Source organism: Ylistrum balloti, unplaced genomic scaffold (assembly GCF_031769215.1).
Source record: "Ylistrum balloti isolate Yb309-2 unplaced genomic scaffold, AGI_CSIRO_Ybal_v1 Utg369648, whole genome shotgun sequence".
In the NCBI taxonomy this organism is placed as follows: domain Eukaryota; kingdom Metazoa; phylum Mollusca; class Bivalvia; order Pectinida; family Pectinidae; genus Ylistrum; species Ylistrum balloti.
Genome location: NW_026781905.1, coordinates 135,132 through 161,267, shown reverse-complemented (window position 1 = coordinate 161,267; position 26,136 = coordinate 135,132). Strand labels below are relative to the sequence as shown.

Sequence of the window (26,136 nt, the reverse complement as noted above, 5' to 3'; positions counted from 1 at the left end):
GTACGTGTGCTGAATGTTACGTATTTAAATTAATTTACTCGAGCCAACAAACCGCGAGGCGGCGAATACAAATGCTACAAAGCATGATTCACACCATATATTTGTTTTGTTCAGCCTTTTGGACAACACCCACCAATAAATAGGTCAGGCGTATTGTTATTTGCGTCACGCATGACTGCATCCTCACGTACACATCGCATACTTGCCGTGCCCAGCCCTTCTCATTCAGCCCGCGAACGTCCACATTGCTGCACGAGACTACAGAGAACGGTGAGTAAAGTTGATCAGATTCAGAATTGTAGACACATACACCCTTCTAGTAGCTTAGTACTTTGATCACAGTTAACAGACCTGTCGAACAGCTTTTTTTTTGCTTTTCCACTGAAAATCGATAGTTTTCCAGTCTCACCTTCGCCGCGTTCAGGTGGAACAACAACGGGTAGAGATTTAAACTGCTCCCGATTTGCCCCCGAGTGCTTGACCAACAGCAGGTAGGTTCCGACGGTAAGTGGTATAATCTGTTTTTGAAAACATCACTGGTACGAGAAAAGAGGCACCAAATTACCACTGACTACTGGTAGCACGGATTTAGAATAGATGTCCGTGCTGGTAGCTGTTCAGAACGGTCTACTCATCCAAGGGCGTTACCTTGTGGAACAGTAATTTGTCGGCGAGTCTTAGAATTCTACTTGTAAAGGCGGACGGCATTCTTGAATGCCTAGTCATTTATTGTAATTAACCGACACTTTTATATTTAAACACTGATCAGATTTTTTTTTGTTGATTTTATTGAATTAACATCGTGAACTAGAACAGAGTTGACTAGTACAAACTTTTGCTGTTTATTATAAGTGTGTGTGTAGCTCCATGATTTGAGATGTTAACTGGGTGTTTTTATGTCTCTGTTCCCCTAGGCCACTATTGAAGTAGAAAGTCTAACTTGCATTTTAATGATGATGATGAAGGTTTTTCGGCTCCTTGACTCTGCTTTTCACCAGGCAAAGTCCAATCGACATGTGTCGATTCTTTGGCGACATCTTGCATTCTAGAAAATGATATTGTTATATTGTCTATAGATGTTTACTGACAGGAATTCTCTGTTAACAGATTGATAATAAAATATATCATACTTGTACACTTGTGAGCTATACACCTAACTACTGCACGGTTTTAACATATAGACTAGGAGAAGTTGTAAACAAAGTCTTGTGAAATCATTGACATTTAGTGGTTACATGTGAGAAAAGGGTCAATATCTAGGTTACGAACACTTCTACAAAACATATTGACTGAAACTAACTATTGACAGAGATGGCCCAATTTCTGTACCAGGACCGAGTAGGTTTAGTCACAGGTTCTTGCAATCAAGATGTGTTAATGCTTCAAGAAGATTTTCCAGGGAGCATATAGTTGCCACTTTGTCTGTCCGTCTCTCCTCTCATGTCTGTCCGTCTCTCCTCTCATGTCTCATGTCTGTAGCATAACTTCGCTCACAGTTAAGCAAGTATCATGAAACTTGGTGTAAACATTAGTCGTACTGGATGGTTAGACAAGTATATACATATTGGGTAAGTTGGATGATTGGACAAGTAGACATGGGACAAGTTGGATGATTGGACAAGTAGACATGGGACAAGTTGGGTGATTGGACAAGTAGACATGGGACAAGTTGGGTGATTGGACAAGTAGACATGGGACAAGTTGGGTGATTGGACAAGTAGACATGGGACTTGTTGGATGATTGGACAAGTAGACATGTGACAAGTTGGGTGATTGGACAAGTAGACATGGGACTTGTTGGATGATTGGACAAGTAGACATGGGACTTGTTGGATGATTGGACAAGTAGACATGGGACTTGTTGGATGATTGGACAAGTAGACATGTGACAAGTTGGGTGATTGGACAAGTAGACATGGGACAAGTTGGATGATTGGACAAGTAGACATGGGACAAGTTGGGTGATTGGACAAGTAGACATGGGACAAGTTGGATGATTGGACAAGTAGACATGGGACAAGTTGGGTGATTGGACAAGTAGACATGTGACAAGTTGGGTGATTGGACAAGTAGACATGTGACAAGTTGGGTGATTGGACAAGTAGACATGGGACAAGTTGGATGATTGGACAAGTAGACATGTGACAAGTTGGATGATTGGACAAGTAGACATGTGACAAGTTGGGTGATTGGACAAGTAGACATGGGACTTGTTGGATGATTGGACAAGTAGACATGGGACTTGTTGGATGATTGGACAAGTAGACATGTGACAAGTTGGGTGATTGGACAAGTAGACATGGGACAAGTTGGATGATTGGACAAGTAGACATGTGACAAGTTGGGTGATTGGACAAGTAGACATGTGACTTGTTGGATGATTGGACAAGTAGACATGTGACAAGTTGGATGATTGGACATGTAGACATGTGACAAGTTGGGTGATTGGACAAGTAGACATGGGACAAGTTGGATGATTGGACAAGTAGACATGGGACAAGTTGGATGATTGGACAAGTAGACATGGGACAAGTTGGATGATTGGACAAGTAGACATGTGACAAGTTGGATGATTGGACAAGTAGACATGTGACAAGTTGATTGGACAAGTAGACATGGGACAAGTTGGATGATTGGACAAGTAGACATGGGACTTGTTGGATGATTGGACAAGTAGACATGTGACAAGTTGGATGATTGGACAAGTAGACATGGGACAAGTAGACATGGGACTTGTTGGATGATTGGACAAGTAGACATGGGACTTGTTGGATGATTGGACAAGTAGACATGGGACTTGTTGGATGATTGGACAAGTAGACATGTGACAAGTTGGATGATTGGACAAGTAGACATGGGACTTGTTGGATGATTGGACAAGTAGACATGGGACTTGTTGGATGACTGGACAAATTGATAGGGGACTTCATATTCATGTACAAATGCTGTAGCTAGGGAAAACAGAATGTCAATGAAATTAATATCTTTTCTGTAATGTTACCATGAAATTGTATCCTTTATCTGTACAATTTATTGCAGTGTGTATTATTCTGTAATTTTGTAACATCAAGGAATTGATATATCTGTAACATCATCCCCAATGTTTTGTGAACTATGTAGAGGCCTTCAGTCACATTTTGATGCAGTTTGATTAGATATGTTATTTGTATGATGATAATCTGATAACAATTTTCCGCACTAGTTGACTGAAAAATGATGGTGGCACAGGAAACCCTGTATTGTGTTCTGTATAATCCATTATCTAATTAGGTATACATGTGTGTAGATAGGATTTCAAGTTGGCATGCTTTCACCATTTTGTCATTGATCCAGTTATCTGTAACTCTCTGTTCTCCAACTTACTACATACCGAAGTATTGCTAGTTTGGTTCAGTTTTAAACCACTGTAATTGTAAAGGGTTTGATAGGGAGACAGTGTTACCATATCCAATGAAATGTTGCCCTTGATAGGGAGACAGTGTTACCATATCCAATGAAATGTTGCCTTTGATAGGGAGACAGTGTTACCATATCCAATGAAATGTTGCCTTTGATAGGGAGACAGTGTTACCTATATTCAATGAAATGTTGCCTTTAATAGGGAGACAGTGTTACCTATATTCAATGAAATGTTGCCCTTGATAGGGAGACAGTGTTACCCATATTCAATGAAATGTTGCCTTTAATAGGAAGCAGTGTTACCTATATTCAATGAAATGTTGCCCTTGATAGGGAGACAGTGTTACCCATATTCAATGAAATGTTGCCTTTGATAGGGAGACAGTGTTACCATATCCAATGAAATGTTGCCCTTGATAGGGAGACAGTGTTACCCATATTCAATGAAATGTTGCCTTTAATAGGGAGACAGTGTTACCTATATTCAATGAAATGTTGCCCTTGATAGGGAGACAGTGTTACCCATATTCAATGAAATGTTGCCTTTAATAGGGAGACAGTGTTACCTATATTCAATGAAATGTTGCCCTTGATAGGGAGACAGTGTTACCCATATTCAATGAAATGTTGCCTTTGATAGGGAGACAGTGTTATCCATATTCAATGAAATGTTGCCTTTGATAGGGAGACAGTGTTACCCATATTCAATGAAATGTTGCCTTTGATAGGGAGACAGTGTTACCCATATTCAATGAAATGTTGCCTTTGATAGGGAGACAGTGTTACCCATATTCAATGAAATGTTGCCTTTGATAGGGAGACAGTGTTACCATATCCAATGAAATGTTGCCTTTGATAGGGAGACAGTGTTACATATCCAATGAAATGTTGCCTATGCCTTTATAAATTGGGTAAATATGACAGGATATCTGCCAAATCCTTGGGGAAATATTCATGAATTTTGCTTCCTTTGGTGATATAACAGTAAACGCACAGGTGGAAACCACCTTTTTTCGGGAATACGACAGGACAAATATCACTGCAAGCAGTACTTTTACATAAAGATGTATAGACCTCGCCCACGATAACTGCTCTAGATAGGAACTGACCAATGAAGTGATGATTGATATACAAAACCAGAAGTGTTTGTGCCTCCAGGCAGCTCAGAACACAAGGCCACTGTATATATACAAGGTACTACAGACAGCATACCTGTATATCATCATATACCTGTAATGTAATGTGTAATTAATGTGTCAGGACCATGATAATGAAGGAGTAGAATTGATCACCGCTATCACATCAATATATATATTATTATTTCCAGAAACATTATGTGTATGTTATTAGGATGAGCTTGAATTCTGATATCCTAGCTGTGACTCTCCATTTCTTTATCTGCAGAAAATTTTTCCTGATTAAGTCAATGTATCATTTCCGATGTGTTACACTTTAATTTTATCACATAATCTGCCAGTGGCCATGTATTATACTAGCTTATACATATGTGTCACTTATGTTATATGCCCTGGAGGATTTTTGATAGGTTATCGATTGTGATGTCATAACATGGACTATTTCTTCACATCATCAACTGAAAATGCACAACAAAATCGCTGCCTCTGTGATTTTTTTACCACCATAAACTGTGGATTTTCTGAGTTCTATGATAATAAGGTGTGGAATTGTGTTATCATTTCATTTGAGATTTTATAAAACTTTCCTCAAAGTTTAAATTTCAGCTTGTCAATGCTTGAAAAATAGACACTTTTATGACTGATTGCGTGTGTGTATATATAGTAATCAGTAACAATGTTAAATCAGATCTATATATATATGTCTTTAGTATTGATAGAAAAAAAATCATTGGAATTCCTGTTTTACAGGAGATAAGCCAAGGAAGGTACTGTGTGATATATATAACTTGTCTAGACCACCGTATTGTAAACGTCTCTCTCTGTTGTAATATCGTCCATATTTAATGTGAGACACTGCTGTGATAAACGACCTTAAAGGTAACAGAAGGTAAATATAGAATATTTAAATTTTATTTCTAACAACAACTTTATACCACCAACAGTATTATTTTTTTTTTTTTCCTAACAACAACTTTATACCACCAACAGTATTATTTTTGTTTTTTTTCTAACAACAACTTTATACCACCAACACCCCTGCTACATTCGGGGGCCACACCCCTGCTACACTAAGGGGGCCACACCTCTGCTACACTCGGGGACCACACCCAAGCTGTGTAGGAGGGAGTGACTACAGTGTGGGGACCACATCCCTGCTACACTCAGGGGCCACACCCCTGCCACACTTTGGGGACCACACCCCTGCTACACTTGGGGACCACACCCCTGCTGTGTAGGAGGGAGTGACTACAGTGTTAGTTTGAGTTAACATCACACTAGGGGCCACAGCCCTGCTACACTCGGGGACCACACAGCTGCTGTGTAGGAGGGAGTGACAACAGTGTAAGGTTAGTCATTCTGAGTTTAAATCCTTCAATTTAGAATATAAGATACACTGTACACGCATGCATGCACCCACCCACCCACGCACGCAGCACCCACCCATATATATATATATACACTATCACCATGACTTTTAAGTATGAGGGAGATACCTATATTTGATGTTACACAGCTTCTGATGTAGGTTTAGATGTGTTTACTTCATCAATACACACAGTCACCTAACATACTTAACTCGAGATACTGTAGCTAATGGACAGGATACAGGGTTATTATACTGAGTCACATTTCAAGATGTTATATTTAGACAAATAAATCATCTTCCATAAGGACCTAGTGATGACGTTGAAACAGCTTGTTTACTGAAATTAATATTTGATACTAACCTGATTGGGTTACTAGCATATAGCAGGTGAGTACTGTTGTTGTAGGAAGCTTTGTCAAGATAAACAAGACTCTGAGGTAGGTATACAGAGGGAGAACATATTTATTCAAACGTAAATTAATTCACACAAATATATTAACGATTTTAACAATTTTTCGACATTGACTTATGTAAAGCTGCACATTTCTCCAGTCACAGAAAGATGACAATGAATCATCGTACACACCATTATATATAAGAACACAACAGATACTCCTACGTGTATACTGAACGGTAGACCAGTATATTACGAAATAAGTGTATAGCTGATGAAAGAGGTAGTCTGGCTGATAAACATTCTATAGAAAAGTACAGCAGCTGGACTGTCGAAGGTAAGTTATATCGTGAATTCTATAGTAAAGGAATACATCTTCATATTATATATAATACAGAACTACACTTTGTTTAAATTCAATGTTTCGAAAAAAATCAGCAATTTAATGTGCAGTTGTAGTGATCAGGTTGTTGGCCAGTAATATTATCACAGTCTGTACAGGTTCAGTAGAGATCTTTCTTACAGGTAAGTATTTATAGTCCAGCCAAGATTCAATGAACATTTCTCAATGTGTAAACATTTAACATGTGGAAGAAGGCTGGAATAAAGTAAGGCCAAGTACAAATAATTTTATGGTTTATAAACGGCTGTACCTTATCTCAATGCTTATATACATTTACAAAATCTGTACTGTATGTATCTCAGGCCAAGTATAAATAATTATGTGGTTTATAGTTAATATCATTGTATGGTGTTTTAAAAAGGCTATGTAGAAATAATTACATGATTTACAGACTACTGTACTGTATTGTAAGGCCAAGTACAGATAATTTCTTGGTTTATAAACAGCAATATAGTTCTGTACTGAACAAATATCACATAACAATCATGTACAAGTCAGCATGTTCTGTTACTGTCGTACAGATTACTATTTGGTAAATTTATGAAAAATTCAAATTTGTTAATAAATTCAATATTATATATATATATATGAAAACCAGTATCAACATCTAAAGAATATATTTACTTTAAAGTTTAGACTCAATCATAGATCACAGATATAATTAGGGACACTTGTCAAACACCCTGTACAAGTTAAATGTGCTTGCCAGCAAGTGAAAGTTCTTTTTATGTACACAGACTGTTTAGATATGTATACAGGTAGGTAACAAGTCTATAAACAGTATGTAATTGTGTAAGATTATAAATGTGTAAAATGCTCTGTTAGTATTATGGGAATTTCTGCCAAGGAATGTAGTGATACACTGTACAAAATTTTGATATCACAGCTGGTTGATTTTTTAGACCATTTGCAAAGATTGGATGTTCTTTATTTTCTAAATTTGTGTTTTTAGTATGATATATGTATATATCTGATGTGAGAGTACTGGATGACCCTGGAGTATGATAAAACACTGATTCAGCATGGAATCCAAGACAATTTTTAAGTGATGTATGCATTATGTAATCTTACATAATTGTACAAGATGTGTAGATTGTGTTGATGGTATCCTTGACAGCAGTCTCCTGTCAGGTTTCCTACTCATCATCAGTCTTTGTGTATTTGCTTTCACTACATATCACTGCCTCTGTTTTATCTGTAGAAATTTGTAATCCTTCCCAATAACTTCCTTCTGAAGGTCACATGACCTCTAGCTTTCCATGTTTGATGCACTATAAGCTATTCATATTTTCAACTTCATCTCATGTCCTTCAATCGCAATTAAGAGAAATCTTGGTTAAGATGATCCCGAGATGGTTTTTATGATTATTTGGACAAATTCAAGATCCAGACTGCAAGGACTGTAATGTTGAAAAGCAAATCTTAAAACTTCTGTTCCACTGATGTCACTGAGCTGAAAATTGATGAAGATGTGAAAGAAAGGATTCCAACAGCCTGCTGTTATTTTCCAGTCTTGTCAATAATTTGGTTGTCATAGCGGTCTCACTAACACTATTACGGTTAAACTATAGTTAGAATAGTTAGACGACTGTTAAGGCCCTATGGGCCTCTTATTTCATTCTATATCATTGCTTCTTTGCTGATATGGAGGCTTTGTACAGTTTTACTTCACTATCTACAGTATAGAGTGGGTTATATCTCAGTACTGTCCACAGTACAGAGGTTCACATGTACATGTTTAGTAATGAAGTTCATTATGCAATTACTCACCAGGTATTAGCAATATCAATCATTTCTCTTCATTCCCCCTCTTCCCCTCCCTCTCCCCCCTCCCTCTCCTCTCTCTCCCTCTCCCTCTTCCCCTCCCCTCCTCCTCCTCCCTCTCCCCCCTCCTTCTCCCCCCTCCCTCTCCCTTTTCCCCTCCCCTCCTCCTCCTCCTCCTCCCTCCCTTCCCCCTCCTCCTCCTCATCCCTCTCCCCCCTCCTTCTCCCCCCTCCCTCTCCCTTTTCCCCTCCCCTCCTCCTCCTCCTCCTCCCTCCCTTCCCCCTCCTCCTCTTCCTCCCTCTCCCCTCCCCCTCTTTCTCCCTCTCCCCCTCCCCTCCTCCTTCTCCCCTCCCCTCCTCTTTCTCCCCTCCCCTTCCCCTTCTCCCTCTCCCCCTCCCCCCCTCCCCCTCCCCTCCTCCTCCTCCTCCTCCTCCTCCTCCTCCTCCTCCTCTTTCTCCCTCCCCCCTCCCCCTACCCTCCACTCCTCCTCCCCTCCCCTTCCCCCACCTCCTTCTCCCCATCCTTTTTTTTTCCTCCTCCACCATCCTTACTTTCACGACTTGAACAATAGATATGTTTATATTTTCATAGGATTTAGAATCTTTGGACAGACCTTCAAACGATATGCCATGTATAGATTTATATGTAAAGCTTGTATTTCAATTTCCGAAGCTCACAGGCATTGTTTGAAACATTGTAAAGCTGCCTTTGATGTACATTTGCTGTTTGCTGAAATGTTAACATGATGTGTAGCCTTCAGGCTGAATTGGATGAGTTCTTTGGTTATCATGTATTTTTATTTGAAATAGAGAAAACAGCTAGCAGTAAATACCATATAGTAATTATTTTTGTTAGAGAGCTACATACATGTATAGTCCTCTGTACAAGGATGCTTGGTTAAGGTGGGGCTCGGTATTTAGGTCAGGAGAATACTGGTGTGTGTTAGTCCATTCACCTTTACCCTCACACGAGAGTTTCTGTACAGATGTTGATGATAGCACTTTCTTTCTGATTTATACCTGTACTAGTTAGGATGTCAGCTGCTACTCATCAAGTTTAAAATATATATATAGTGTGAAAAAATCTGAATGAGATAGTGGATACGCTTGACGTAGTTTTGGTTGATATCAGTTACTATAGATCAGTCCTCTGTAGCATTCCTTTGTATTTTTAGTTTGAAAAACAAAATTGGATCACTGCCGCAGGTAAATCCATCTACATATACCAGTTTTCATGGTAACACTTAGTTGTAGATAAAAGTACCCTTTTTAACCCTAGTCATATGTCCACTGTTACCCCTGGTAACACTTAGCCATATGTCCACTGTTACCCCTGGTAACACTTAGTCATATGTCCACTGTTACCCCTGGTAACACTTAGTCACATGTCCACTGTTACTACTGGTAACACTTAGTCATATGTCCACTGTTACTAGTCACATGTCCACTGTTACCCCTGGTAACACTTAGTCATATGTCCACTGGTACCCCTGGTAATAATAATCATATGTCCACTGTTACCCCTGGTAACACTTAGTCATATGTCCACTGTTACCCCTGGTAACACTTAGTCATATGTCCACTGTTACCCCTGGTAACACTTAGTACTGGTACCCCTGGTAATGTTAGTCACATGTCCACTGTTACCCCTGGTAACACTTAGTCACATGTCCACTGTTACTACTGGTAACACTTAGTCATATGTCCACTGTTACTAGTCACATGTCCACTGTTACCCCTGGTAACACTTAGTCATATGTCCACTGGTACCCCTGGTAATAATAATCATATGTCCACTGTTACCCCTGGTAACACTTAGTCATATGTCCACTGTTACCCCTGGTAACACTTAGTCATATGTCCACCGTCACCCCTGGTAACACTTAGTACTGGTACCCCTCGTAATGTTAGTCATATGTCCACTGTTACCCCTGGTAACACTTAGTCATATGTCCACTGTTACCCCTGGTAACACTTAGTACTGGTACCCCTGGTAATGTTAGTCATATGTCCACTGTTACCCCTGGTAACACTTAGTACTGGTACCCCTGGTAATGTTAGTCATATGTCCACCGTTACCCCTGGTAACACTTAGTACTGGTACCCCTGGTAATGTTAGTCATATGTCCACCGTCACCCCTGGTAACACTTAGTACTGGTACCCCTCGTAATGTTAGTCATATGTCCACTGTTACCCCTGGTAACACTTAGTCATATGTCCACTGTTACCCCTGGTAACACTTAGTACTGGTACCCCTCGTAATGTTAGTCATATGTCCACTGTTACCCCTGGTAACACTTAGTACTGGTACCCCTGGTAATGTTAGTCATATGTCCACTGTTACCCCTGGTAACACTTAGTACTGGTACCCCTGGTAATGTTAGTCATATGTCCACCGTTACCCCTGGTAATACTTAGTACTGGTACCCCTGGTAATGTTAGTCATATGTCCACCGTCACCCCTGGTAACACTTAGTACTGGTACCCCTCGTAATGTTAGTCATATGTCCACTGTTACCCCTGGTAACACTTAGTCATATGTCCACTGTTACCCCTGGTAACACTTAGTCACATGTCCACCGTTACCCCTGGTAACACATAGTCATATGTCCACTGTTACCCCTGGTAACACTTAGTCATATGTCCACCGTTACCCCTGGTAATGTTAGTCATATGTCCACCGTTACCCCTGGTAATGTTAGTCATATGTCCACTGTTACCCCAGGTAATGTTAGTCATATGTCCACTGTTACCCCTGGTAACACTTGGGTAGTCATATGTCCACTGTTACCCCTGGTAACACTTAGTTATATGTCCACTGTTACCCCTGGTAATGTTAGTCATATGTCCACTGTTACCCCTGGTAACACTTAGTCATATGTCCACTGTTACCCCTGGTAACACTTAGTACTGGTACCCCTGGTAATGTTAGTCATATGTCCACTGTTACCCCTGGTAACACTTAGCCATATGTCCACTGTTACCCCTGGTAACACTTAGTCACATGTCCACTGTTACCCTGGTAACACTTAGTCATATTTCCACTGTTACCCCTGGTAACACTGTTACCCCTGGTAACACTTAGTCATATGTCCACTGGTACCCCTGGTAACACTTAGTTATATGTCCACTGTTACCCCTGGTAATGTTAGTCATATGTCCACTGTTACCCCTGGTAACACTTAGTTATATGTCCACTGTTAGTAATGTTAGTCATATGTCCACTGTTACCCCTGGTAACACTTAGTCATATGTCCACTGTTACCCCTGGTAACACTTAGTCATATGTCCACTGTTACCCCTGGTAACACTTAGTCATATGTCCACTGTTACCCCTGGTAACACTTAGTACTGGTACCCCTGGTAATGTTAGTCATATGTCCACTGTTACCCCTGGTAACACTTAGCCATATGTCCACTGTTACCCCTGGTAACACTTAGTCACATGTCCACTGTTACCCCTGGTAACACATAGTCATATGTCCACTGTTACCCCTGGTAACACTTAGTCATATGTCCACCGTTACCTCTGGTAACACTTAGTTAGTCCACTGTTACCCCTGGTCCACTGTTACCCCTGGTAACACTTAGTCATATGTCCACTGTTACCCCTGGTAATGTTAGTCATATGTCCACTGTTACCCCTGGTAACACTTAGTTATATGTCCACTGTTACCCCTGGTAACAGTCATATGTCCACTGTTACCCCTGGTAACACTTAGTCATATGTCCACTGTTACCCCTGGTAACACTTAGTATATGTCTGTACCCCTGGTAATGTTAGTCATATGTCCACCGTTACCCCTGGTAACACTTAGTCATATGTCCACTGTTACCCCTGGTAACACTTAGTCACATGTCTGTTACCCCTGGTAACACTTAGTCATATGTCCACTGTTACTGTCACACCACTGTTACCCCTGGTAACACTTAGTCACATGTCCAGTTACTATGGTAACACTTATGTCCACTGTTACTAGTCACATGTCCACTGTTACCCCTGGTAACACTTAGTCATATGTCCACCGTTACCCCTGGTAATGTTAGTCATATGTCCACTGTTACCCCAGGTAATGTTAGTCATATGTCCACTGTTACCCCTGGTAACACTTGGGTAGTCATATGTCCACTGTTACCCCTGGTAACACTTAGTTATATGTCCACTGTTACCCCTGGTAATGTTAGTCATATGTCCACTGTTACCCCTGGTAACACTTAGTCATATGTCCACTGTTACCCCTGGTAACACTTAGTACTGGTACCCCTGGTAATGTTAGTCATATGTCCACTGTTACCCCTGGTAACACTTAGCCATATGTCCACTGTTACCCCTGGTAACACTTAGTCACATGTCCACTGTTACTACTGGTAACACTTAGTCATATGTCCACTGTTACTAGTCACATGTCCACTGTTACCCCTGGTAACACTTAGTCATATGTCCACTGTTACCCCTGGTAACACTACCCCTGGGTAATGTTAGTCATATGTCCACTGTTACCCCTGGTAACACTTAGTTATATGTCCACTGTTACCCCTGGTAATGTTAGTCATATGTCCACTGTTACCCCTGGTAACACTTAGTTATATGTCCACTGTTACCCCTGGTAATGTTAGTCATATGTCCACTGTTACCCCTGGTAACACTTAGTCATATGTCCACTGTTACCCCTGGTAACACTTAGTACTGGTACCCCTGGTAATGTTAGTCATATGTCCACTGTTACCCCTGGTAACACTTAGCCATATGTCCACTGTTACCCCTGGTAACACTTAGTCACATGTCCACTGTTACTACTGGTAACACTTAGTCATATGTCCACTGTTACTAGTCACATGTCCACTGTTACCCCTGGTAACACTTAGTCACATGTCCACTGTTACCCCTGGTAACACTTAGTCATATGTCCACTGTTACCCCTGGTAACACTTAGTCATATGTCCACTGTTACCCCTGGTAACACTTAGTCATATGTCCACTGTTACCCCTGGTAACACTTAGTCATATGTCCACTGTTACCCCTGGTAACACTTAGTACCACCGTTACCCCTGGTAATGTTAGTCATATGTCCACCGTTACCCCTGGTAACACTTAGTACTGTTACCCCTGGTAATGTTAGTCATATGTCCACTGTTACCCCTGGTAACACTTAGTACTTAGTTAGTCATATGTCCACTGTTACCCCTGGTAACACTTAGTAGTCATATGTCCACTGTTACCCCTGGTAACACTTAGTCATATGTCCACTGTTACCCCTGGTAACACTTAGTCATATGTCCACTGTTACCCCTGGTAACACTTAGTCATATGTCCACTGTTACCCCTGGTAACACTTAGTATATGTCCACTACCCCTGGTAATGTTAGTCATATGTCCACTGTTACCCCTGGTAACACTTAGTCATATGTCCACTGTTACCCCTGGTAACACTTAGTCATATGTCCACTGTTACCCCTGGTAACACTTAGTCATATGTCCACTGTTACCCCTGGTAACACTTAGTCACATGTCCACTGTTACTACTGGTAACACTTAGTCATATGTCCACTGTTACTAGTCACATGTCCACTGTTACCCCTGGTAACACTTAGTCATATGTCCACTTGTACCCCTGGTAATAATAATCATATGTCCACTGTTACCCCTGGTAACACTTAGTCATATGTCCACTGTTACCCCTGGTAACACTTAGTACTGGTACCCCTGGTAATGTTAGTCATATGTCCACCGTTACCCCTGGTAACACTTAGTACTGGTACCCCTAATGTTAGTCATATGTCCACTGTCACCCCTGGTAACACTTAGTACTGGTACCCCTGGTAATGTTAGTCATATGTCCACCGTCACCCCTGGTAACACTTAGTACTGGTACCCCTGGTAATGTTAGTCATATGTCCACTGTTACCCCTGGTAACACTTAGTCACATGTCCACTGTTACTCCTGGTAACACTTAGTCATATGTCCACTGTTACTAGTCACATGTCCACCGTTACCCCTGGTAACACATAGTCATATGTCCACTGTTACCCCTGGTAACACTTAGTCATATGTCCACCGTTACCCCTGGTAATGTTAGTCATATGTCCACTGTTACCCCTGGTAACACTTAGTCATATGTCCACTGTTACCCCAGGTAATGTTAGTCATATGTCCACTGTTACCCCTGGTAACACTTGGGTAGTCATATGTCCACTGTTACCCCTGGTAACACTTAGTTATATGTCCACTGTTACCCCTGGTAATGTTAGTCATATGTCCACTGTTACCCCTGGTAACACTTAGTACTGGTACCCCTGGTAATGTTAGTCATATGTCCACTGTTACCCCTGGTAACACTTAGTACTGGTACCCCTGGTATGTCCACTGTTACCCCTGGTAACACTTAGTACTGGTACCCCTGGTAATGTTAGTCATATGTCCACTGTTACCCCTGGTAACGCTTAGTCATATGTCCACTGTTACCCCTGGTAACACTTAGTCATATGTCCACTGTTACCCCTGGTAATGTTAGTCATATGTCCACTGTTACCCCTGGTAACACTTAGTCATATGTCCACTGGTACCCCAGGTAATGTTAATCATATGTCCACTGTTACCCCTGGTAACACTTGGGTAGTCATATGTCCACTGTTACCCCTGGTAATATTAGTCATATGTCCACTGTTACCCCTGGTAATGTTAGTCATATGTCCACTGTTACCCCTGGTAACACTTAGTACTGGTACCCCTGGTAATGTTAGTCATATGTCCACTGTTACCCCTGGTAACACTTAGTCATATGTCCACTGTTACCCCTGGTAACACTTAGTACTGGTACCCCTGGTAATGTTAGTCATATGTCCACTGTTACCCCTTGTAACACTTAGTACTAGAACCCCTGGTAATGTTAGTCATATGTCCACCGATACCCCTGGTAACACTTAGTACTGGTACCCCTGGTAATGTTGGTCATATGTCCACCGTTACTCCTGGTAACACTTAGTCACATGTCCACTGTTACCCCTGGTAACACTTAGTCACATGTCCACTGTTACCCCTAGTAACACTTAGTCACATGTCCACTGTTACCCCTGGTAACACTTAGTCACATGTCCACTGTTACCCCTGGTAACATTTAGTCATTTGTTCAGTTGTACCCAAGATATGCTCTGTATTTATTTGCTTTTATAAACGTGATTCATCCATCCTTGTGCATTTTGTGTAGACTTTTCATATTTTAAACCTTTAAGTGCTATTTTTCAGGTTTGTCCAAAATCAAATAGTGCCATGATGGCTAAAATCTTAAATGCTAAAATGGCTAAAAGCACATTTTAGATTTATTGTGAAGTTCTCCTGCTGTAATTGATCTGAAAGTTTGTAGATTTGTAGAGAAATTTAAATCAAAATAGTGTGGTTGTTTTTGGTGCCTTTGAAATATAGACTTTTTTTATCATTTTGAGTTGTTCTCACTTATTATGGCTAAAATATCATTAATTGAGTTTATAGTCAGATGACTGTGTCTTGAGTTTCACCTTATCAGCTACTACATGGAGACTCTGTCTGAAATGCTTTCACCCTATCAGCTACTACATGGAGACTGTCTGAAATGCTTTCACCCTATCAGCTACTACATGGAGACTCTGTCTGAAATGCTTTCACCCTATCGGCTACTACATAGAGACTCCACCTAAAATGACCTTGACTGTACACAGGCAATAGACTTAATTAGCATAAAATCTTCAACATATATCCCTTATACAAACACAATTTCCTGTCTGGAGACAATTATTTCATTATTCAATTTATGCCAGATTTTGACAAAGGGGAGTGATGATATTTTCAAACACTTCACAATACTTTTAATGTGTCGTCTTACTTTAGTGTTGAATGAAAATCCTGTTGAATTTTTCATAATTGTTATATTTTTCAGAAGCTGAAATATCAAGATGGAGTTGAATTGTGGATTAAAATGCCTGAAGTATCTCCTGTTTGCCTTCAATTTGATTATATGTGTGAGTTATTGTTACTGATGATTTTCTTTACATCTTACATGATTTCTTCTCAAATATTATTTCATTTCCCGACTTCAAATTGAAATTTCCATGACTCAAAGCAGTTGTTTTTCATACATATTAGAAATTTCAAGCCACTCAAACATTACATTGATATTATCTCCTGAAGAAAAACTATTGAATAAACACAGGATTCTCCAGCTCCTGTTTTATCTTTTAAGTTGATTGAATTTTAAGATTTATGAAAAGGAACAGAAATGGTAGCAATAATCATATCCCAGCATTTAGAGATTTTGTGTCTGTTTGATGACAAGTGCTTATCTATGTGGAAAGATTTTTGTCTTTTTGTTTTTGCATGTTACATATACATTTTTGTCTGTATATGGGCAGACATTGGTTAGTGTGTCCGTTTGGACAGACATTTTTCTGTTTGTGTCTATCTGGGGACACTCGTCTATTTGTGTCTTTCTTGTGACACTTGTCTATTTGTGTTTGTCTGGACAGACATTTGTCTATTTGTGTTTCAGGGCTCTGATTTGGGGCCGATATTCGGCCCCATTCCCAATGGAAAATAGTATCTTTTTTCCCAATTTATACCCCAAGTTTTCCAAATTCTAAGGAAAACAATGTTATTTTTCCCAATTCTAAGGCCCCGGGCCTCAGTCCCAAAATGGGATGTGAGAGCCCTGTGTTTTTCTGGACAGACATTTGTCTATTTGTGTCTATCTTGTGACACTTCGTCTTTTTGTGTTTGTCTGGACAGACATTTGTCTATTTATGTGTGTCTGGACAGACATTTGTCTATTTATGTTTGTCTGGACAGATATTTGTCTTTTTGTGTTTGTCTGGACAGACATTTGTCTATTTATGTTTGTCCAGACATTTGTCTATTTGTGTTTATCTGGACAGATACTTGTCTATTTATGTTTGTCTGTACGGACATTTGTCTATTTGTGTTTGTCTGGACAGACATTTGTCTATTTGTGTTTGTCTGGACGGACATTTGTCCATTTGTGTTTGTCTGGACAGACATTTGTCTATTTGTGTTTGTCTGGACGGACATTTGTCCATTTGTGTTTGTCTGGACAGACATTTGTCTATTTGTTTTTGTCTGGACAGACACTTATCTATTTGTGTTTGTCTGGACAGACATTTTTCTATTTGTGTTTGTCTGGCCAGACATTTGTCCATTTGTGTTTGTCTGGACAGACATTTGTCTATTTGTGTTTGTCTGGACGGACATTTGTCCATTTGTGTTTGTCTGGACAGACATTTGTCTCTTTGTTTTTGTCTGGACAGACATTTTTCTATTTGCGTTTGTCTGGCCAGACATTTGTCCATTTGTGTTTGTCTGGACAGACATTTTTCTATTTGTGTTTGTCTGGCCAGACATTTGTCTGTTTGTGTTTGTCTAGACAGACATTTGTCTATTTGTGTTTGTCTGGCCAGACATTTGTCCATTTGTGTTTGTCTGGACAGACATTTGTCTATTTGTGTTTGTCTGGCCAGACATTTGTCTATTTGTGTTTGTCTAGACAGACATTTTTCTATTTGTGTTTGTCTGGCCAGACATTTGTCTGTTTGTGTTTGTCTAGACAGACATTTGTCTATTTGTGTTTGTCTGGCCAGACATTTGTCCATTTGTGTTTGTCTGGCCAGACATTTGTCTATTTGTTTTTGTCTGGACAGACATTTTTCTATTTGTGTTTGTCTGGCCAGACATTTGTCCATTTGTGTTTGTCTGGACAGACATTTTTCTATTTGTGTTTGTCTGGCCAGACATTTGTCTGTTTGTGTTTGTCTAGACAGACATTTGTCCATTTGTGTTTGTCTGGACAGACATTTTTCTATTTGTGTTTGTCTGACATTTGTCCAGACATTTGTGTTTGTCTGTTTGTGTTTGTGTTTGTCTAGACAGACATTTGTCTATTTGTGTTTGTCTGGCCAGACATTTGTCCATTTGTGTTTGTCTGGACAGACATTTGTCTATTTGTGTTTGTCTGGCCAGACATTTGTCCATTTGTGTTTGTCTGGACAGACATTTTTCTATTTGTGTTTGTCTGGCCAGACATTTGTCTGTTTGTGTTTGTCTAGACAGACATTTGTCTATTTGTGTTTGTCTGGCCAGACATTTGTCCATTTGTGTTTGTCTGGACAGACATTTGTCTATTTGTGTTTGTCTGGCCAGACATTTGTCCATTTGTGTTTGTCTGGACAGACATTTGTCTATTTGTGTTTGTCTGGACAGACATTTGTCTATTTGTGTTTGTCTAGACAGACACTTGTCTATTTGTGTTTGTCTGGATAGACACTTGTCTATTCATGTCTATATTGTGACACATGTCTATTCATGTTTATATAAAGAGAGACATTGTCTACGTATTTATTTGTTTATTTGTGTTTTTCTGCAGAAAGACATTTGTCTGGTTTTGTCTGTATGTGGACAGACAAATGTCTATGGTTCTTCATACAGAAATTTGTCTGTGTCTGTAAGATGACAGATGTTTGTTTGTGTCTGTGGACAGACGTTTGTGTTTGAGGACAGACGTTTGTGTTTGAGGACAGACATTTGTTCATATAAGACTGTGTTCTTGTTATTTGTAGATTGTTGGTATAGCAGCCCTGGTAGTAGGGATCGTGTCGATGGTGGAAGACAGCAATCTGTTTAGCCTGCTGAAGTTATCCCTGGACCAGTCCACTCTTGTCCAGTCATCGTCCGTGATTATCATAGTTACTGGCGTCATTCTGTTTCTGATTGGCTTCATTGGATGTTGTGGTGCCTATAAGGAGAATGTGTGCATGCTGGGAATTGTAAGTGAATTAAGGGTTATTTAACACAGTGGTGACATATACTGTCAAATCCTAAATTTTCTGAAGGATTTATCGTTATTTTGTAGGTAGAAGAATTCATGTCTTCGTGAAATTTTTAAATTAGTCTGTATACATAGTTTTATTGAGCTATACTTATCAACAAAATCAAATGTTCAGGAAAAAGTTATGATTTTGTGAAGCACCATGACAATTATGGCCCACAAAGATATGATTTTATAGTAGCTCCAGTCATTTTTCTGTCCATTCATCCGACCTACCAATAACTGAGTCATTTGAACTTCATACTTAGGGTATGGGTTCAGTTTAGTGAGATGGTGTGTCCTTATCAAAAGTAGGTCATTCTGACTTATATTGTTTACCTTTTACCTACATCAAAAGAAAAATATTGTTTAAGCTCTATCTGCTACACTTCAAATCACTGGAACCTGTTGTAAGGGTTAATTTGGTAAGGCAGTGTGTCGGTGATGAAATGTAATTTGTCTTTCTTGTTTGTTCTCACATTTTCAAAGAAAATTGCAAACATTTTAACCTATGTAAATAAATGACTCCGCGTAGACATGGTACATAGGTATACTAACGACATGGTACATACTGACTGTAGACATGGTAGATACTGTAAACATGGTACATACTGACTGTAGACATGGTACATACAGGAGACATGGTACATACTGACTGTAGACATGGTATAACTGACTGTAGACATGGTACATACAGGAGACATGGTACATACTGACTGTAAATATGGTATATACTGACTGTAGACATGTTACATACTGACTGTAGACATGGTACATACTGACTGTAGACGTGGTGCAACTGACTGTAGACATGGTACATACTGAAGACATGGTACATACTGTAGACATGATACATACTGACTGTAGACATGATACATACTGACTGTAGACATGGTACATACTGTAGACATGGTACATACTAACTGTAGACATGGTACATACTGACTGTAGACATGGTACATACTGACTGTAGACATGGTACATACTGTAGACATGGTACATACTGTAGACATGGTACATACTAACTGTAGACATGGTACATACTGACTGTAGACATGGTACATACTGACTGTAGACATGGTACATACTGACTGTAGACATGGTACATACTGTAGACATGGTACATACTGACTGTAGACATGGTACATACTGACGACATGATACATACTGACTATAGACATGGTATATACTGACTGAAGATATGGTACATATTGACTATAGACATGGTATATACTGACTGTAGACATGGTACATACTGTAGACATGGTAGACATGGTACATACTGTAGACATGGTACATACAGACTGTAGACAGTACATTTTGACTAGGTAATCAACTGATAAGCTGACATATTTTTGCAGTATGCTGCGGTTGTTTTGGTCATTATCATCATTGAGATAGCTGGTATTGCTGTGGCTGCAGCATTCCAATCACAGGTAAGATTATTGATATAACCAGCATCACTGTGACTGCAGCATTCCAATCACAGGTAAGATTATTGATATAACCAGCCTCACTGTGACTGCAGCATTCCAATCACAGGTAAGATTATTGATATAACCAGCATCATTGTGACTGCAGCATTCCAATCACAGGTAAGGTTATTGATATAACCAGCATCATTGTGACTGCAGCATTCCAATCACAGGTAAGATTATTGATATAACCAGCATCATTGTGACTGCAGCATTCCAATCACAGGTAAGATTATTGATATAACCAGCATCATTGTGACTGCTGTGTTCCAGTCAGTGATTTACACATAATTGCTATCCATCAGTGATACAATATTTAAGGTTGTTTACTATTTTAAGCTTGTTATTGTTACAGGTGACTGATGAACTTAAAAGTGGTCTCAAGAAACACATTATGGAAGATTATGATGGAACTGGAACAAAGGACACTTTCACCTTTTTCATTGATGCTACCCAGGTCCAGGTCAGTTACTCTACTGTGCATCAAACTGTCTAGAGTAGATACCTTTTTATAACATCTTCTGTATTGTTTTACAAACAGGTGTCCTACTCCATATCTCTATACAGAGGACACATCCCTAGTAAGGACAGTTTTTTTCAGTCACATTGCTGACCTTTATAGACAGGTTTGACTAGTTTATGTTTACTGTGCATTCTAAAAAATTGGACTGCAATTTAATTATTGATGTTTTACAGCTTTTAATTGTTTAATTCACATCAGTTATTGAAATTAATTAATAGTGTTTTTTTTGTGACAATATCAGTGATTACAATGCCAACAGTGTAGATGTTATTACGCTATGCTAGCACTAGAAATATAGATAAGTCATTACAATTCCAACAGTGTAGATGTTATTACGTTATGCTAGCACTAGAAATATGGATAAGTCATTACAATGCCAACAGTATAGATGTTATTACGTTATGCTAGCACTAGAAATTTTATTGAGATATTTGAAAATAATCTATAATATGACGAAGATTTATCTAAGCAATAACATGTTGATTTACAGACTGATGATTCTGTCAAATTCAAGATTAAAAAGATTATTGAAAGAATTTGTTGACACGAAATGATATCAGAACATGTCATATCTGTGATATTGATATTGTAGTATGTTCAGGTGTTCATACTTTTTAGATAGCATTTATAGTTACCTTATGGATGAGCTGCTTAATTCATTTCTTCACAAAAAAACAAAACTTTAGTGGGAAGGAAAAATGTGTTGTCAGATAATTTCATGACATGTTAATACAGTAAAATTATCAGTACAAGATTTATTTAAAGTAGAAGATATAAATCTTCCTCAAAGACATGTTACATCAGAAATATCTTCTGTAAAGACATGTTACATCAGATATATCTTCTGTAAAGACATGTTACATCAGATATATCTTCTGTAAAGACATGTTACATCAGAAATATCTTCTGTAAAGACATGTTACATCAGATATATCTTCTGTAAAGACATGTTACATCAGATATATCTTCCACAAAGACATGTTACATCAGAAATATCTTCTGTAAAGACATGTTACATCAGAAATATCTTCTGTAAAGACATGTTACATCAGAAATATCTTCTGTAAAGACATGTTACATCAGATATATCTTCTATAAAGACATGTTACATCAGAAATATCTTCAATAAAGACATGTTTCAAACATTATATGATAAATTCTTAATTCTAAGTCTTTGTTATTTCTCGTTCATAGTTTGACTGCTGTGGAGTAGACAGTCACAAGGAATTCCTGAATGCAACCAAGTGGAACAGGGGCAATGCCACTATTCCTCTGTCATGTTGTGTCCTACGAAACAAGGATGATTATTCAAGCAATCCTTCCCAGGCTGAGGCCAGGGATCCAAACTGTCAGCGATCGCCAGACACAACCAACTCTTACATCAACAAGGTAAACTCTCAGTTCTAAATTGCATTTCCTGTTACTCTACTGTGTGGTTAAGTTGTAAATAAATTGGATCTTTTATACTGATTGTAAATCTCTGTTTATCCCAGTAAGATAATGCAGTTTTCTGATGATGTTTCTTTGTATATATCAAATAAAGGGACAAGCTATGTTGATAAAAGGGTGGATGAAGAATTTACTTGATTCTGATATATTAATAAAATCTGTGTTTTGTAGCCCTGCTACAACTCTATCAAGGACTTTGCTATGAAGAATGCAAGAAACATCATCATTGTTGGAGTAGTGGTCCTGCTAGTTGAGGTAAGAAAGAACATATACAATGTAGCTAATGATTCTTATACATAATGTGATACAAGTTAACAGTATCTGTAGGTAAGTTTACAGTATCTATGGGTATGTTAACAGTATCTATGGGTATGTTTACAGTATCTAAGGGTATGTTTACAGTATCTATGGGTATGTTAACAGTATCTATGGGTATGTTAACAGTATCTATGGGTATGTTTACAGTATCTATGGGTATGTTTACAGTATCTATGGGTATGTTAACAGTATCTATGGGTATGTTAACAGTATCTATGGGTATGTTTACAGTATCTATGGGTATGTTAACAGTATGGGTATGTTTACAGTATCTATGGGTATGTTTACAGTATCTATGGGTATGTTTACAGTATCTATGGGTATGTTTACAGTATCTATGGGTATGTTTACAGTATCTATGGGTATGTTAACAGTATCTAAGGGTATGTTTACAGTATCTATGGGTATGTAAACATTATCTATGGGTATGTTTACAGTATCTAAGGGTAAGTTTACAGTAGGTATGGGTATGTTTACAGTATCTATGGGTATGTTTACAGTATCTATGGGTAAGTTAACAGTATCTATGGGTAAGTTAACAATATCTATGGGTATGTTTAAAGCATCTAAGAGGTAAGTTTACAGTATCTTTGGGTATGTTTACAGTGTCAATGGGTAAGTTCACAGTATCTATGGGTAAGTTTACAGTATCTTTGGGTATGTTTACAGTGTCAATGGGTAAGTTCACAGTATCTATAGGGAAAGTTAACAGTATCTATGGATATGTTTACAGTATCTATGGGTATGTTTACAGTATCTATGGGTATGTTTACAGTATCTATGGGTATGTTTACAGTATCTATGGGTATGTTTACAGTATCTATGGGTAAGTTTGTAGTATGTATGGGTAAGTTCACAGTATCTATAGGGAAAGTTTGCAGTATGTATGGGTAAGTTTGCAGTATGTATGGGTAAGTTTACCGTATCTATGGGTAAGTTTACAGATAAAAAGATTACTTGAGAAAGTGATTTTTTAATATCCTGTATAATGATGGTTTTTCTTTCTGTTGTCTAGGTGATCTGCTTCATCATTGCGGTGTGTCTATGTAACAGATTGAGAAAAGACGGTGGCACTAATGCCTAGACTACATGCTCCAGAAGTCTCCCTTCAGTCATGTGCCTTGTTCCTCTTAAAAGGAGGAATTTGTCAAAAAAATTTAACAAAACAAGAATTGAATAATGTACAGGTTTGGACTTTTGGATGCCTTTTTTTTTGTTTTGCAATTTTGATCAAAAAGAAAAATGTATTTATTTACTCATTTGAGAACAAAAATGAAAGAAATTAGTTTCTAGTGAAAAACTGTCACCAAAATCTTTTTTCATGGAGAAAATACTCAGATTAGCAAATTTTATTATTTGTCGACTTAGAAGTCAGAATCTCAGTGTAAAGTGTATCTGATATGAACATACAGATGCTGAATGTGTATTTATCATTGTAACGAGACATGTTTAACATACAACAAATTGGCTGTTGTAGATGATTGCTGTATTTCTAGATCCATATAGAATTTTTTCATTTCATTTACATGAATTTATTAATTTTTTTAACTGGCCATATTATTGTTACTATTTTTAGAACCTTACTGTTTATAGAATGTTATACAATTTTTCATTACTTTAATCATTTAGTCAATACAATGTTCTAATAACATCCAACTTTGAACAAATACACCTGAACCTAATCCATGTAGTGTTACCATAGCAACACTGTCATTCAAAATAATTGAAATGTTTTTATGGGTAATTTGGTCAAACTATATAATGATGATCAACTTGTAAACATTGTCTTTTACAAAATGTTATTTTTTAATGCCTTATGTGTTTGAAAATGTGTATTCATGAATGACTGGCAGGTTTGAAAAAAGTCTGCTGTAAGAGGTTGGTGATTGTCTCCCTTGATTTTGTTTTCTAAACTGGAACCTTATGTTGGTTTCACTTCTTCTTTAAGAAATGTACCAGTATTTTCAATATGATAAACAATATTAAGGATCCTGATTCACTCTACAAGTCTAAAGCCATTAGACTACTAGAGTTGAATTACAGCAATCCGTAGTTTTTACATCGGTTGCCATGGTAACAAGGTGATGACGGAGTAATTTGTTGTATTTGCAATGTCTACGCATTCATTATTTACAAAGTTTAATTACTAAGTCAATAAGTATGTAGACTAATCATGTCACTTTTTGTATCCCTCACATGAATTTGTGAAAAGCAATTTTTTTCCAAGTGTTGTATTGGTTCATTTAGACCTTTCAATAAAAAAAAAACACAAGGCCTCCGATTTAAATCGAGCAGTTTCACAGATTACTTTATTATTTTCCTTGAGGGGATTACTGAAGTAGGTATCACTGTGGGTTTAAGTTTTTAATGTTGTTTTGTTTTGAAAAAGTTGCGGTTGTTAAAGATTTGTTCTTGACCTTAATTTGTTATTTTGTCTCCATCAAGGCTTTTTATTGTAGAATTGTACATTTTTTAATCAGTGGTTGAACTCTTCATTACCTAATGCTTACGTAGATTCTAAATTTCAAAATTAAATTTTGATGTACGTGTCTTGTTCTTGCCACACAAACACAGATAATCAAATCACCATGTTGTAGATGTAAAGGGGCGTAACTCTAGTTGATGGTACTCTTCTGTTCTTTAAAACTGTTAATGTGTTCCAATGCAAAGGTAGTGATTAGTGTATATTTAGACATAAATGTGCCTATTTTGATGAAAATTCAAAAGTGACCATGAGAAATTCTATCACACCTTGGATATTTTGCTATTTTTAGATCATTTATCATTGAAGGATGCTGATACCTAAGAGATGGCTATTTTTAGATCATTCATCATTGAAGGATGCTGATACCTAAGAGATGGCTATATTTAGATCATTCATCATTGAAGGATGCTGATACCTAAGAGATGGCTATTTTTAGATCATTTATCATTGAAGGATGCTGATACCTAAGAGATGGCTATTTTTTTTCTACTTTTGATACAGGTAGTGTTGATCTCTCTTCCTAGTTATATAACACATGTATAGAATTATAACAAAATAAAAACAAACTATAAGTA

General features: G+C 38.2%; 1 protein-coding gene across 2 annotated transcripts; it reads left to right on the top strand.

The window, feature by feature from the left end:
* Positions 1–172: 172 nt before the first annotated feature.
* LOC132555843 (CD151 antigen-like) lies at positions 173–26,136 on the top strand. 2 transcript variants are annotated; one of them, XM_060220206.1, is made up of 8 exons: positions 173–270; positions 16,378–16,459; positions 19,064–19,270; positions 20,673–20,747; positions 21,142–21,249; positions 22,504–22,698; positions 22,930–23,013; positions 24,092–26,136. In XM_060220206.1, exons 2-8 carry the CDS (start codon positions 16,394–16,396, stop codon positions 24,158–24,160), a joined length of 804 nt encoding a protein of 267 aa, XP_060076189.1. In that variant the 5' UTR covers positions 173–270; positions 16,378–16,393; the 3' UTR covers positions 24,161–26,136. The 2 variants fall into 2 exon arrangements, with proteins under 2 accessions (XP_060076189.1, XP_060076196.1); XM_060220213.1 differs by lacking the exon at positions 173–270 and adding an exon at positions 6,549–6,635.